This window comes from Carica papaya, chromosome 1 (genome assembly GCF_054855325.1).
Source record: "Carica papaya isolate Zhongbai chromosome 1, ASM5485532v1, whole genome shotgun sequence".
Classification (NCBI taxonomy): Eukaryota; Viridiplantae; Streptophyta; class Magnoliopsida; order Brassicales; family Caricaceae; genus Carica; species Carica papaya.
Genome location: NC_142309.1, coordinates 28,800,257 through 28,814,953, shown reverse-complemented (window position 1 = coordinate 28,814,953; position 14,697 = coordinate 28,800,257). Strand labels below are relative to the sequence as shown.

Below are 14,697 nucleotides of genomic sequence, written 5' to 3'. Positions count from 1 at the left end.
TGGTTGAGACAATTATCTTGTTGACTTTATATTTAGCTAGCGATAATTTTATCAAATTAGTCACTGTGCTCCCCAGATTTCCAATTGCAGCGTTTAAATTGGAAGAGTTCAAACTTCAAGGCGCTGGATTGATATTATTAAACCATTATACTTGTGGTTGGCTTGTACACATTCTTCATTTTAGTAGGCTTATTGTATATTGAATAATGAGCAGGTCAAACGCATACACCGCAATGCAAAAACACATGATGTTAATGAATATGGATTTTAAATACGTATGATGTTTGTATCCATTTTCTACGTACACGTAATAAACGCCGGCGACAGAACTCTGGAACTGAGATCACAACTTTGTTTTGTTTCCGGTCCATTCGAAACAAAACATTTGTTTGATCTTTTACACGTCGAAGATGAAAGTGGATAATAGTATATAAGATATTAGCTTTTAAACGAAAAAACCCAGTTCGAAGATTTAGACCAAAGCTGTTTAGAACATAATTAAATTGCCAACTCTAACAAATAGATAGGCTAAACATCATTTTAAGATGGAACTGAATCACAGGGGAGTCCAAGCTACAAGATTTTGGATAGATCGTATTGTTTCCTAATTCATGCTGTTATCGTGTGATTAAGTCAGGTGAATGATTCGCGTATTGATTTTTGGAAGCTTCATCCACCATTTTTCTGGACAATCAAACTAAAACCCTGGCTATTTTCAGACAATGTAAAAAAAAATTTAACCGGGTAGAGAGCATTTAATGCTCGTTAATTTTCTGCTGCTGCTGTTGTATTTATCGGGAATATATACACACACAGGAGAAAATGAAAAGAGGATGTGGTGAACAGAAAGGCGCTAGCGAGTTCTTTGTTCATCGAGTTCAGAATCCACGACACTACCATGCTGTCTGTTTTGTGCCATTGTTCATATTCTGCTGCATTAGGTTTGAACTTTTTGCATCTGCCATCGACGAGGGCGAGCTTGTCTTTGGCTCTCAATGCGATCACCATGGCTCGGCTCCAAGACAAGTAGTTGGATCCATCAAGTGTGGTTGTGACAAGTTGCATTTCAGGCTGGTATGAGTTTAAGAGTGTCAACATATTTGTATTAGAGTTTGCTATTAAGCAATAGGATAATATTGTGATATAGAAATTAAAAAAATCAGTGCTTATTATAGGCATTACTCCTATACCATAAAAAAAAACTTAATCGGGTAGAGAGCATTTAATGCTCATTAATTTTCTACTGCTGTACTTAATGAATGAAACCTTGGGAATCCATACACACAGGGGAAAATGAAAAGAGGATGAGAGTGGTCTCTAAAATCGTGAGAGACCACCAACTCTCCTCAACCTTTAAACAGAAAAGGAAAATCTAGACCGTTCATTTTAGAATTTTGATCCTTAATTCTTTCAGCCTTTTCATTTTTATCCTTAATTCTTTTCAGAAAACAATTAGTTGCAATAAGTTAGCATACCAAATCCTCAGTACTAAATAACTCTAATGATGAGCCACCGGCATGGTTAGGCTCTGAGTCAAATTGAAGCCTTGCCAGTCGCCGGACCCAACACTACATGTCAGGACTGTGGATATCAAAAAGCTGTATGTTATATTGCTAGGTGAGACCCAAAAAGAACAATGAGAAGAGGGGATGGAAACATGCAGAAGGTAATATGCTCAAGTTAATTAGAATTCCTGGCATGTACTCCTCCCACAAGTCAAATATACAAAAGCTATAGCTAAATCTAAACTGGGCGAGTAACAAATCCCTTATCCACCATCTTTTCCACCAGCTCCTCATGTTTCTTTAACTGGCCGGCTTCCCTTAGCAGTTTCAGCACCGTCTCATACATATGGAGACTGGGTTTTAAGCATTTCTCTTCAACCATCTCCCTAAATAACTTGTGAGCATTTTTCCAATGACCCATCCCACAGTACATTGTAATCAAAATTCGATAAGTGTTTACATTAGGCTCAACTTCTCTCTCGTCCATTTCCTTCTTTAGCTTGAGAACCATATCAGTCGATCTCGACTCAGCAAACATCCGCATCAATACATTGTAAGTCACTGTATTAGCTTCACATTTCAAAGCATTCATTTTAGTATACATCCTGTGAGCAGCATTAACATCCTTCAACTTTGCAATGCACCTGAATATCGTATTGAAGGTAGAAGCATTTGGGTTACAGCCTTTCTTAACCATTGTGTTAAGCACCTTAACGGCATCATCCAGACTGTCTTGGCCACAATGAGTCTCAATAAGAAAGTTATAAGTGACCGTATCTGCATTGCATCCAAGCTTTCTCATCTGATTATAAACTTGCAGAACTTTCTCCGTCCTCCCCGCCTTAACATGAACCCTCATCAAATTGTTGAAAGTAACTGAATTTGGCTCACAGCCAGCATCAAGCATGTCCGCAAAGACATCGTGGGCTCTTGTGATCTGCCCACATCTACAGAGTGCATCAATCACAACACTGTAAGTATACACATTGGGCTTAATCCCAGACATCTTCATCTCCCTAAATACCTTCTCTGCCTCGGGTATATTACCAGCCCGACACCATCCATGGACCAAGCTTGTGTACACAACAACATCGGGCTCAAACCTGTCCTTTAAGCTATCAAAAAACGACTGAGCTTCACTGGCTCGTCTCTTCCGACACAACATGCCAATCACAATGGAAAACGCAATCTTATCAGGGACGCAACCATAATCTTCCATACGATTAAAAGCGTGCACCGCCTCTGCAGCCATTCCGGCCCTCACGTAACGCCTAACAAGGATCGAGAAGGTCTCAATCGTGATTTCCACATTTCCGGTTTTCATTAAATCAATTAAGTGCCAAGCCAAGTCGAACTGCCTAACCTTTCCGGCGAGGTCGATCATTTCGTTGTACGGCTCAGGAGAGTGAGCGAACCCATCGCGAGAAGTGGCCCAATTGAAGAAAGCTAGGGCTTGGATGAAGGGTATGCCATGGCGGACCCCACCGCACTTCTCGATCACGCGGCGTACTATGGAGGGAGAAATGGAAGTGGCGTTAGGGATTTGGGAGAAGTCGAGGGAGAGAGAGGGGATGTTGAGACTAGGGTTTGGCGGGGTGGGGTTAGGGTTTTTACGGTAGTGGTCTTTGATTAGAGAGTGGAATTGGTCGGCGATTAGGAATTCCGAAGGTGAGGCGTCTTGTGTTGAGGAGTCGAGTTTATCAACATCCGCTTCTTCGTCAAGTAGGGATAGAGAAGACGAGTAGGGTTTAAGGAAAAATTGAGAGTGAGGATAAAGACAATGCGGTAAACGGAGTTTTGACTTAATTAAGGCCATTAATGGAAGACTCCTTCGCTTGTCTTCTTCTTCTTCTTCTTCTTTACTGGCTGCAGCCTGTGGGGGAAAGTAGAGAAAGCTAGGTAAGGAGAGAGAGAGAACTGGGAAGTGGGAAAGAAGTACGGCAATAGGTGTTAAACGGCGCCGTGGTACGTTTCAGCGTACGAAGTGTATTTAGCGTAATTTGGGCCTTCTGGCCCAACTGGTGCTCGGCTACTTCTGAAAGATTTTTGGTAGACTTGATTTTGGGGTGAAAATAATATGGTATTTGATAATCTAAGATTTAATTAATCATAATTACAAAATTAACACATCAAAACATTTAAGTTTAAATTTGATTATGATATTCCAAATTTTTCATGAAATTAAATTCGAATGAAATTCAAATTTATTACATTTACTTCAAAAGGAGAAGAAGGATTACTTGACGCTCTATGAACAGTTTTTTCTTGACAAAATTAGAGCGTGCCGTAGGATATTGAAAATCCTTCAATCAACGAAGGATTCCATGAGATCTGATTGTAAAGCTTGACCGATTTCCTTTTCCTAATTAGGAATCAAATCATGTAAAAAACCAGAAAATAAAAATTTGACTTCCTATCTCAGAAAATCAAAACCTTGTGCTGCCCGCCAACGGCTGACAGACCAGAAAACCAAACCACGAGCTCCTTCCAAATGACAAAAATATCCCCACCGATTACCCGCTCACCTTCATGCTCTTGTCAATTCACGCAGGAAAAAAAGGGTATTTTCGTCTTTTCGTAAGTCGGTCACACATCTTGAGAACAAATATATATATATATATATTTGCAGACGCTCTCGAGAATCGCACGAGGTTTTAGAAGAGTCCAAGACAGTGATCCCTTGACTTTCACAGAGGAAATTGCGAGGAGGAGGATAATACATTGTTACTCGATCAAGAAATCCGTCCTATCAGACTCCGATTTTGGCTTCTTTTATAAATCTTTTAGGCTTTAGGGATTTCGGCTGGTTCAGCAATGGCGAAAGCGAGGTACCCTCGGTTTCAAGGGAAGAAGTTCTCGACATGGACTCTGGTTTTGTCAATGTTGTTTGTGTTAACAGTTGTTATCTTCATGCTTTTGGCTCTCGGAATTTACTCTCTCCCTATGAGCAGCGATGACTCAACGCCCAACGAACTTACTTCCTTTAGGCGTATGGCCGTTGAAAGGTATGGAGTTGTACTGATTTTTTTATCGGTTTCAATGTAAGATGATTTCTTCATTTGTTTTTTCATATTTTTTGTCTGATCCTGTTGAAGAGATGAGGGGATGGGAAGCAGAGGAGAGCAATGGACGGAAGTGATTTCCTGGGAGCCCAGAGCTTTCCTTTATCATAATTTCTTGGTTAGTAATTATTTCTATTTTTAGCTTTCATTTAGTTTTTCATTTGGATCAACTCCAGAATTGACTTGGAATTCATATAAAAATACTAAGCTCAGTTTAGTTTATAGGATGTGTAAGGTATACCAAAGTGATAGAAATATTGAGAATGAATGGGATTTTACCTTAAATTAGAATCATATCTTTTAAATTAAATCAAAATTGATAGAATAGAAGTTACTATTTCAGTTCTTAACTAACTCTATATAAATTATGTCAAAATCAGTAGAATCTAAAATTTATTATTTCTATTAGCTATGAAACTTGATACGAATTACAACAAAATATTTAGGGAAGACTAGAACTTGATATGAATCGCAACAAAATATTTAGGCAAGACTCTCGTTATTTTATACCATCTAGTAAAAAATAAATGTGGATTTGCAAATAAATTTCATAAGAAGCTTTTTTATTTTTTCCAAACATAGCCTTATTGTTTGTGGTCATTGATGCTAGGGAAGTAGAATAGTAAAAGAAATAGAATCCTAAAAGGCAAAGAAATTGGTAAGTGGTTTTCCTTTCTGCTAAAACACATCCTGCACGACAGTGTTAGCTAATAGAATGGCTATATGTAGTTAAATGGAAGCATGTAAGGTCCTTAAATGATGAGATTGTGAAAATGATATTTTATATTTGTTCCTTGTTAATCATGGTACAACAATTAATTTTCACTCCCTTGAATTATTGAGAATTTGGTTTCATGGACTACTCTTGAGATGCATTGGTCTTGGAAGTTCTTTAGTTCCTTTCTGCAGAAACCTGTGTCCGTACTTTCTCATCTTGGCCATTGTTTGTATGTACTCACATCCAAGAAGCCAGAATCTTGTGCATTTTATGTTTTTTTTTTTTGCCGGCTGTGCATGGCACTCTGTGCCTTCTATGTTTATAAAAAATGTCTATTACAGTTAAGCTTAATCTATTTGACATTTGATCAAGTGTGTCACAAAAACCAAGACTTACACTTGGTTACTTCTAAGTTGTGTATTGTTGGGATGAACTAGAAATCATCTTCGTGATTTTTATACAAGGATCTTTTGACGCATTAGCAGAATTTGTTTTATACATGTTAAATTGGGGAAAAATTAAAATTTTAACTGCTACTTATTTGAACAGTCCAAGGAAGAGTGTGAGTACTTAATAAAGCTTGCAAAACCTTATATGAAAAAATCAACTGTAGTGGATAACGAAACTGGTCAGAGTAAAGATAGCAGGTTTGTGTTTCCTGTCATCCTATTACCCTTCCAATTGTATATTATATTCCTCCGAAAGGATGATCATATCATCAATTATTTGAAGATTTACTTATTTATAAACTGTGAATCTGGTGTACTTTGCAACACTCATGAAATCACTTCTCTGCAGGGTTCGTACAAGCTCTGGTATGTTTTTTACGAGAGGAAGAGATAAGGTTGTAAGGAACATTGAAAAAAGGATTGCAGATTTCGGTTTTATTCCTGTAGGTGTGAGCTTTTAAACTCATAAGGAACTATCCAAATTTGTCTCCATGTACTTCTTTTTAACACTCTGCATTCTAGCTTGTGCCTGAAGGTTCAGGCCTGGTTTTCTGCTGGTTACAAAAGAAAACTCCAGCATGCATTATGCAACACAGTTTTTAATCATCTGTTCCTTGACGTGCATTATTGTTCTCATTAGAAATTGACAGTTTTTTCTTTCAGAACTTTTCTCTATGTCACTGGCCTGTGACTTATAAAATTTGGAAGCAATTTCTGGCACCTCTTATTAATTATTCTCAATATTTCCATTTATGATATGAAAAGAGTTTAAAAATCTTACATTTTATTATTATGATTTTGATTTTTGAGGCTGCAAATCTTCAAACAGATTATGAAGCGCTATGATCATGCCATCTTTTTGGTAAATGGGTGATAGGACCATTTGTATGCCTTGCTTGTACTTAGATTATTCTCCCACATAAAGATTGTTCATGAGAAATTTTTGAATTGGTGGTTATATTTTTAAACTAGTAATGGGTAAGACATGCAGGCAACAAACAACTGTTGAGAGTTCCATTTCTTTAATTAGAAATTTCTGATTAGATGACATGAACTATTTCGTCTTTTGTAAAATTGAAGGTTTTACATACTTTGTTTCACAAGGTTGTTTCCTGTTACATCTTATTTGCTATCCATAAATCGCTGCGGATCCTAGTTTTGTGTCTGTTTTTGTAGCATTCTCTCAGTTGCTTGTATTCCAAAACAAAATAGTTGTTGTCTGCCTGTTTAAGCTAACCATACAATCTGCAGAGCATGGAGAAGGACTTCAAATTCTCCACTATGAAGTTGGTCAGAAGTATGAACCACATTTTGATTACTTCCTGGACAATTTCAATGTCAAACATGGAGGTCAACGGACTGCCACCATGCTTATGTATCTGTGAGTATTTACTCCGTTACATTTTGGATGTGGTTAACACCTCAATTATGTTTGAACTAATTCTTGTTTTCTGAACTCATTTAATATCTTCCACCAAATGTAGGTCGGATGTGGAAGAAGGGGGTGAAACAGTTTTTCCTGTTGCCAATGTAAATATCAGTTCTGTACCATGGTGGAATGAATTGTCTGAATGTGGTAAAAGAGGGCTTGCTTTGAAGCCAAAAATGGGCAATGCTTTGCTCTTCTGGAGCACGAGGCCTGATGCCACAGTTGATCCATCAAGCCTGCATGGTTAGTAACTATTCTTCCTTTTTTTGGCCAAGTTATAGATTTTTGCTGCAGTTTGAGAATTATTACGCAGTTGGTCTTAGACTTCATTTGGAAAAGATTAGACTTTCTTTTGTGTTGTGTACTGGACTTAGTAAAACTCACTCTGAAGATCTTTCTTCCCTCTTCTCAGTACCATCAGTTTTAGTCATCTGACTTCATGTTATGAACATAGAATCTGCATTATAATCTGTCTTAATTGATGATATAGGTAGTTGCCCTGTTATTAAAGGGAACAAATGGTCAGCTACAAAGTGGATGCATATCAATGAGTACGGGGTGTAGCTGTGATGATAATGTGTACAGGTACTTCCTGTATGCCTACAACAGCTATCATATGTTTCGTACTTATGTCAGCATTGGGATTTTTTCCAAATTCAGTTACAAAGCAATTCGTCCAGTTTCATTTACCTCATTAATTATTTAATTATTTGTTCTACGCATGCAAAAGGTCTTGGCAACCGATCTTAACCGTGTTCAAGATTATCTATTGAAAATTTGATGGTTGTGGGATGCATGGCGTATGGTAATGAAAGATGTTTATATATGGTAATCATATTGCTTTTTTTTTGGAACCCATGGTGGAGTGCTAGGGGTAAAGAATAAGAATATTGCATTCAGCTTTGGGTGGTGTTCAGGATCACTTGTTATAAGCAGATTTAAGCATCATACTCTAGTGTTCGTGATCTCTAAACATAACAGATAAAAGTGCTTATTAAGTTTTTAAAAACAACTCTTGGAAAGTAGAAAAAATCACCACTATTATATAATTTAGACGGTGTTATAGTGTATAACATATATATATTGAGTTACATATACATTGTACACATATATACAATATATATGGACTGTATATGCAGTGTCAAAATTGTAATAACCATACACAATAATCTTAAATTAATCAAAATGTTAATGGTAACATGGCATTTCCATGCATTTAAAATTACTGTGATAATCCGTGAGACAAATACTGCATCTTTGTTAACCAATGTTTGGTTATTTGGTGATCCAAGACTATATATCTCTTGCAGATGCAACCTACCTCAACAACTACTAAAACTCTCGAAGTGTGTAGGTGGATAACTGAGTAAAAAAGAGTTTGTGGTGATTTGGATAGAAAAGCAATATAGGATATGGAATCATGGAAGGCTAATCCAACACCTGGTATAGGCAAACACCGATATTCTCACTTCTGTCCTTGCTTCTGCCTGAATTCCTTTTCTTGTCACGTATGGTGGTTCTTGATGGGTTTTTGTAGGTCCAATTTCTACTGGATGCATGTGAATAGAACCCTCCTATAAGTCTATTAGGATTGACTTTGTATCAATGAGATCTCATAATTTATGCATTACGAGTAGTTTGGTATATTCATGTCATAATATTAAATCAGCAAAATTTATTTTTTAAAAAAACATATGATCAGCAACATATAGCATTCTTGTTAAGAACTAAAACTTGTACAAAGAAAGTGGATTTGTGGGTGGAATCAGTATTTACAAACAAAAGTATTTGGTTATTGGAGAATCACTTTCGCCTCTTTTTCGACCCTCTTTTTAGTAATCCGATTTACTTAGAACTATTCTCCAGCTAAATGCATTTCTGGATACTACATTGATTTATTTCTATGTGCAGGATACAAGAATACAGGACAAAGGAAAGTGGAGGAGGGAAAAAAAAGGTAAATGTGATTCAGAAATGTTCTTCTATACCAGTGCTACCCTGTAACTTTTTATAACTCAACTAATATGATTTTTGCAATGGAAGAAAATAATCCAGGTTGTCAGTTTTGTTCCATATCCTGGAAAATAGAAATGGGAATGCTGCGTTTTTGAGGGATTTATGATTCATTACAAGTTAACATGTTGGGGCTAACTATGAACTATTTTGCTAAACCAAGTAATTTAATGCATGGCATCAGTTTCCAAGTGTCGTACTAACTAAAATCGTTCTTGTATGCGCCAATATTGACTATTGTTGACATCAGCTAAATGTATGACTCACTTCAACTAGTTGTCCTACTAACTCAGCTGGTACCTAATTCTACATCTGTTGTACAGTTCTACATTAGCCATTTGTAACTTTAAAATATTTTTTCAACGCACCAAATAAATCTTTTATTCTTTAGGTGGTCAACAACAAAATTTAACATTATGTGCGTGTGTATCTATATATCTCTCTCTTTTGATGAGAGCTACTTATAGTCACTTCGAGATTTTCTTAGAATAAATTATTTAGGAATTTAAGTTCTGTGTTGTTAATCCGATTTTTTATTTTTAAAAGTTTCCTTCCCTTCATAAGAGTTCGTATGGATGAAAAAAGGAACTATTTTGTGCCTAATTTGGAATTATAAACAAAAACAGCGTTTACTCTATTTACAGATAGTGAACTTACATTGTAATTTCACATGGAGTAAGAATAGCTTATGGGCGGGGCTGAGTCCGCCTTGTAATTCATAAACATGGGACGGCCGGGTGCAGAGTAGCTGGGCCAACTATCTCAGCTTGCCCAGTCAGAGTCCCTCTCGTAATTCGTAAATATGGGACGGCTGTGTGTGTGTGTGCGTCTTGATATCCTCTTGAGTCAATTTTGGAAAGAAAAACTGGAACGCCCACAGTTGACAATTCATCCCAAAGCCCGATCAGACAGCCCCATTTCGTACCTCATACTTAATTTAGTAAGAGAAGGATAGAATCCTGTAGGAAAATAATAAAATTAAATTAATAAGTACGGGAATTAATGAAGTTTGGAAATACATTATTCTAACTAATCTCAATTAAAATTTCATAGACAATTTTTATCATCTTCTATTATAATTTTCATCCCTTCTGATTGGACTAAGACTTCGCAAAAATTCAAATCCGAACATAGACTAGAGTTTCTTGTGGGGAAATGAATGGAAAGACAAGTTCATACTCGGGACTTTACATGGTATGTACATCTTTATTTTTTCTTTCATCCTTAAGATTTAAGGGGAATATATCCCATTAGAAAGCTCATGCGGCTCGTCTTGAACCAACATGAGAATGAAGACATACCAACTCCGACAAAAGTAGATGGCACCGGTGGTAGTAAAATCTTGATAGTTAACAACGGCATCCTTCATGCATGTATAGCTATGCAACATAATTATCTCATTAAACATACCAGATGCACATCCAGAAAGCATCTTCAACAGGAAATCAAATTATCACTTCAGTAGATCGGATCCTCCCTTTTGTTGACAAGTATTCCATCAGAAACCAGTGAAGGCTTTTATGGTGAAATGCCTTTGAAACTCATAAATCTTCTTTTGATTATCACGATATCTTCCTTGCTGATGAAATCTTCTCCTAGTGTGAATTTGGAGTTTGTTGTCGTTTTCTGTTTTCCTGTTTCTGTCTATGATCTTGACATCCCAAGCTTGTTATAAGAAACCTCATTGTTCCTTGGACAAAAGCTGTACATTTACACAATTTTATAAGGTCAAGTTCCTCTTCAGAAGAAAGAGTTAGTAGGTCTAAGTTCCTAGAGTTGATTCACTTCTAAAGGGAGTAACATTAACCACAGAAGGTAAGCCAACAAAAGTGAGTAAACTAGATTTTCGTTCATGTTGGATTTTTGTGCTTGGTTGGGCAAAATAATAGGTATCTAAGGCTGGGTTAAAATTACAAAGAAAATGCAAGCCAAGTTGATGACTTGATTCCTAATGCAGACAAATCTCCAACGCGATTGAATCTGCAACTAAACCCACGCTACACTGGAAACATAAATACTATATAACAGGAAAGTACCTTCTCTGAGCCAACCTTACGGAACTGATACAATATCTCAGTGAAATCTGCCGGTGGTGGGCGTGAAAAGTTCATATTCTCTCCTGTATGTGGATGCTTGAAACTGGAATGTATAAGCAAAGTTTAAATTCTATATCATTTTATATTTCTAAAATACCAAATATTGAAGATGAAGTAAATTTTCTTACCCAAGGGCTAAAGCATGAAGACAAGGCCTCTCTAGTCCAGAAACCAGTTCTGAAAGTTGGTCGTGATAACCAGGGGGCGTTCTTGGCCGAAGCAGTGACAAGGCCATGCTCTTTGTGCCTCCATACACCTCATCACCAAGTAGAGGAATTCCCATGTACTTAGCGTGTGCACGGATCTATCCAAAGGAGGTAGACAGATTTTGGCATTACAAGTAGATGAAATGATGGCGCACATGTTTCTATATATCAACAATGACAAAGGGCCAGCAGTATATATGGTCCATTTTATTTAACCAATCCAAAAACTCATAATCCTAAATATAGTAACAATATTTTTGGAGATCTTATTCTTTTCCCAGAGTGATCACAAGCAAAAGGTTTTCATTCTAGCTGAAGGCCTTAAAAGGTCTGGTTCCGTTTTGGTGGCCATTACATTGATGAATTAATGTCATTTGCCCTGTAACAGATGCTCAGAAAAAGAAAAACGTTCGACTATTCAACTGCCAATTTCAAATGAGATGCTGTGCAGTACCTGATGTGTGCGGCCAGTTTCCAGTCTCCACTCAACCAGTGCAGAACCACCCCCAGCAAGTATTTCAATTACTTTGTACCTGAAAGAGGTTCAACCAAATTTGAAACACATGCAACATAATCCAACTAGTCACCACCTTCTATGGACCCTACATGCCAATTGTGAAAAAACAGCAAGATAAATAGAATTATTTATCATAACCAAGGTTTGACTGTAGTTCCCTTGGGCTCTTCAAGCAACTATGTAAATTCTCCTACATTGATCCATATTAGTCAGTCAGCTGAGGATTTCTAACAGTAGACCAATAAACTAGCAATAAACAACTAAAGCTAAAAGTATATGTTAGTTAGACGAAAGTTCTTATAATTTCAGCACACACGAACACCCTAATGATGTTTGTGGTAATTATTAAAAATAACTGCATACACACACTCTCTCTCTTCTTTTCCTTCAATGGAACATATATCATCAATTATGATGCTTTATACACACACATATATATAGCGAGACTGTGATGCACTTTATCAATCGAATGATGTAAGTTTTATTTTTTATAAAATAACAAAGAATTTTGTATCACCTACTAATAGCATGGCGAGCAAGCCCACGGGTTATTGATCCAGGCATAGCAACCATGCGAATTCTGTTATTTAAATCACGCCCTATAGGAATGTCGATACGTCCTGAATGCGGGGAAGGCACTCCAGAAGTAATACTGATATACACTCTTCTGATGCTATGCTGCTTGAATTGTTCAGATAGATGGGTGTGAGCATGCTCATCCTGCACCCATATAGACAAGGATGACCAGTAAGTTTCGATGAACTACCAAAATACAAAAAGGAATCTCAATCTGGGGGGTATTAATATCAGCAGCTTAGAGAAGTAGGCAAATCTGTGTTGGGGACAGGAGGGAACTACCTTTGCTACAACAAGCAATCCACTAGTTCCTTTGTCGAGTCTGTGCACAATTCCAGGGCGAACAGACATTCTATCAATGCTAGAACAAAGGCCTTCATCATCAGAAACATCATCTACATCAGAATCATCTTCGTGGTCCTTATTGGTGATTGTTGGAAGTCTGCAATGGTGAAGAATCCCATTAACGAGTGTTCCAGAAGGATTCCCAGGTGCAGGATGAACAACCTGAATATTGAAACAAGAGCACTAATTTCAATCTGATAAAATAAATGCAGAATGTAATTTATAGTCTTTCAAAGCTAAAGAAGAAGTAGTTTTCAGGTGGAAACCATGTGTGCAGGCTTATTAACAACTAAAAGATGCTCATCCTCATAAATTATATCCAAAGGAATGTCCTCAGGTTCTGCCCTCAAGGGCTGCAACTCTGAAATTGTGCAATTGACCTTATCTCCAGCTTTGACATTGTGCGCAACCTGCAAACCAAATAATTTAGGAAATTCTAAGTTAAAATATTATTTCTGGATGATTTGTTATAATTGTCAATTTCTCCACTATAAGGACATGTAAGTTTAACAATCAATTGATATAATTATTTGCACAACAATGGATCATTCAATTGCAACAAGAAAATAATCCCACGCCAAAAAAGAAACTAGAATTTAACCATCCAAGCTGAAACTTGGCTTCTGAGAAATTTGAAGAGAACCAAATATAAAAACAACATTTTGTTTTTATGAGACGAAACACAACCAGAAGCAGGCAAAATAGTAAAAATATATGTCTGTATGTGTGCGTGTCTATATGGTGTAAAGCCCTCGTTTCATCCTCTACATGAATACTACATTCTGAACCCGAATTTCACTTAATAAAAACATAACTATGCACGAAAATTTCTACTTTGGATTAATCAGGCAAAGGCAAATATAGATGCATAAAAGAAAGAATTTGAGAAATCAACAGAGAGTATTGTAGTTAATCAAATAAAACCACTACCATTTCACCAGATGAATCCAACCTGTTCTCAATCATCCTATCCTATAACCTCTTTTATATGGCAAATGAAACCATGCCGGTTGACTTTCAAATAAGCGAACCCGGGGCCTTCTCATTAGTGGAAAGCCGCAAGCATTTTTCTCTCAAACATAAAAATGACAAGTCGGCTTACAAGAGCATTTGATTTGCCGCGTCAAGAACCAACAGAATCACAGATTGTTAAGGACGAATACAGCTTACCTTATCAACAATACGGCCGTTGACACTAACGAGTCCCGACCGAATGCTGGACTGCACGCGAGCTCTGCTGATGCCCTGAATGCGAGAGAAAATCCACGAATCGAGCCTGAGCTTGCCAGACCTGATATCAACAGTCTCTTCAAGCTTTAGGCCTCCGTAATTGGTTCTTTTTCCAGCGTAAGATTCTCGGTTCCTATCGGCACCGGATTCCCCACTAGGACCCGAACTACCTCTGAGGATTCTCAAAACCCTAGAGGGAGATATAGCATGGCTTCGACGAAAGAAGAGAAGAGAAGTTGAGAACTGAAGTGCTTTCGTGGAGGGAACAGAGCAACCATAGACAGGGTTGGGAGAGAGCATTCTCCCCTAAGCAGAAGCTCTTTTATCCTTTCCGTCCTCCGCCTATAAATGTTTGCTTGTTTCGGCTATTACTTCGTAGTACGAATCAGGTCACGAAAACGACACCGTTTTTGCCCCATAATTTGACTGATATCTTGTTGGTCTTAAAATGATGATTTTACAATTTTAATTTATTTATTTTTAAAAAATTTCTATACACTTATATTTTACAAAGTTTAGATATCTTTCTCAATTTGCAACTTGTTAGTCAG

At 37.2% G+C, this 14,697-nt stretch overlaps 3 protein-coding genes across 15 annotated transcripts; 1 reads left to right on the top strand and 2 right to left on the bottom strand.

Moving 5' to 3' along the window:
* Positions 1 to 1,588: 1,588 nt before the first annotated feature.
* On the bottom strand, positions 1,589 to 3,528 carry LOC110818057 (Pentatricopeptide repeat (PPR) superfamily protein). The gene has a single exon (XM_022046805.2). It carries the CDS (start codon positions 3,319 to 3,321, stop codon positions 1,744 to 1,746), a length of 1,578 nt encoding a protein of 525 aa, XP_021902497.1. The 5' UTR covers positions 3,322 to 3,528; the 3' UTR covers positions 1,589 to 1,743.
* A 313-nt stretch (positions 3,529 to 3,841) lies between these two features.
* Positions 3,842 to 12,228, top strand: LOC110818061 (putative prolyl 4-hydroxylase 3). Of its 12 annotated transcripts, none has more exons than XR_002540308.2 (10): positions 3,842 to 4,510; positions 4,601 to 4,685; positions 5,835 to 5,932; positions 6,084 to 6,181; positions 6,986 to 7,115; positions 7,219 to 7,406; positions 7,654 to 7,748; positions 8,474 to 8,606; positions 9,075 to 9,120; positions 11,867 to 12,228. XR_002540308.2 is itself a non-coding variant. In XM_022046807.2 (8 exons), exons 1-7 carry the CDS (start codon positions 4,320 to 4,322, stop codon positions 7,725 to 7,727), a joined length of 864 nt encoding a protein of 287 aa, XP_021902499.1. In that variant the 5' UTR covers positions 3,842 to 4,319; the 3' UTR covers positions 7,728 to 7,748; positions 8,474 to 9,367. The 12 variants fall into 12 exon arrangements, 2 of the variants coding, with proteins under 2 accessions (XP_021902499.1, XP_021902500.1); XR_002540307.2 differs by lacking the exon at positions 11,867 to 12,228 and adding an exon at positions 9,219 to 9,367; XR_002540306.2 differs by lacking the exon at positions 11,867 to 12,228 and adding an exon at positions 9,207 to 9,367.
* LOC110818058 (Pseudouridine synthase family protein) lies at positions 9,749 to 14,498 on the bottom strand. 2 transcript variants are annotated; one of them, XR_002540302.2, is made up of 9 exons: positions 14,087 to 14,498; positions 13,183 to 13,326; positions 12,854 to 13,078; positions 12,513 to 12,715; positions 11,933 to 12,011; positions 11,401 to 11,576; positions 11,213 to 11,315; positions 10,587 to 10,878; positions 9,749 to 10,135 (listed from the first exon to the last, which is right to left on the bottom strand). XR_002540302.2 is itself a non-coding variant. In XM_022046806.2 (8 exons), exons 1-8 carry the CDS (start codon positions 14,444 to 14,446, stop codon positions 10,858 to 10,860), a joined length of 1,311 nt encoding a protein of 436 aa, XP_021902498.1. In that variant the 5' UTR covers positions 14,447 to 14,498; the 3' UTR covers positions 10,137 to 10,857. The 2 variants fall into 2 exon arrangements, 1 of the variants encoding a protein (XP_021902498.1); XM_022046806.2 differs by lacking the exon at positions 9,749 to 10,135 and having other exon boundaries at positions 10,137 to 10,878.
* Positions 14,499 to 14,697: the final 199 nt, after the last annotated feature.

What these genes read in the sequence shown, in the direction of transcription:
- LOC110818057 (XM_022046805.2), bottom strand. Translation starts at nt 3,321, where the DNA reads ATGGCCTTAATTAAGTCAAAACTCCGTTTACCGCATTGTCTTTATCCT.
- LOC110818061 (XM_022046807.2), top strand. Translation starts at nt 4,320, where the DNA reads ATGGCGAAAGCGAGGTACCCTCGGTTTCAAGGGAAGAAGTTCTCGACA. An exon ending in GGTCAGAGTAAAGATAGCAG is followed by an intron (nt 5,933 to 6,083) that starts GTTTGTGTTTCC and finishes ACTTCTCTGCAG; the next exon opens with GGTTCGTACAAGCTCTGGTA. An exon ending in TGATCCATCAAGCCTGCATG is followed by an intron (nt 7,407 to 7,653) that starts GTTAGTAACTAT and finishes TTGATGATATAG; the next exon opens with GTAGTTGCCCTGTTATTAAA.
- LOC110818058 (XM_022046806.2), bottom strand. Translation starts at nt 14,446, where the DNA reads ATGCTCTCTCCCAACCCTGTCTATGGTTGCTCTGTTCCCTCCACGAAA. An exon ending in AAACTGGCCGCACACATCAG is followed by an intron (nt 11,577 to 11,932) that starts GTACTGCACAGC and finishes TCCTTTGGATAG; the next exon opens with ATCCGTGCACACGCTAAGTA. An exon ending in CTTCATGCTTTAGCCCTTGG is followed by an intron (nt 11,316 to 11,400) that starts GTAAGAAAATTT and finishes TATACATTCCAG; the next exon opens with TTTCAAGCATCCACATACAG.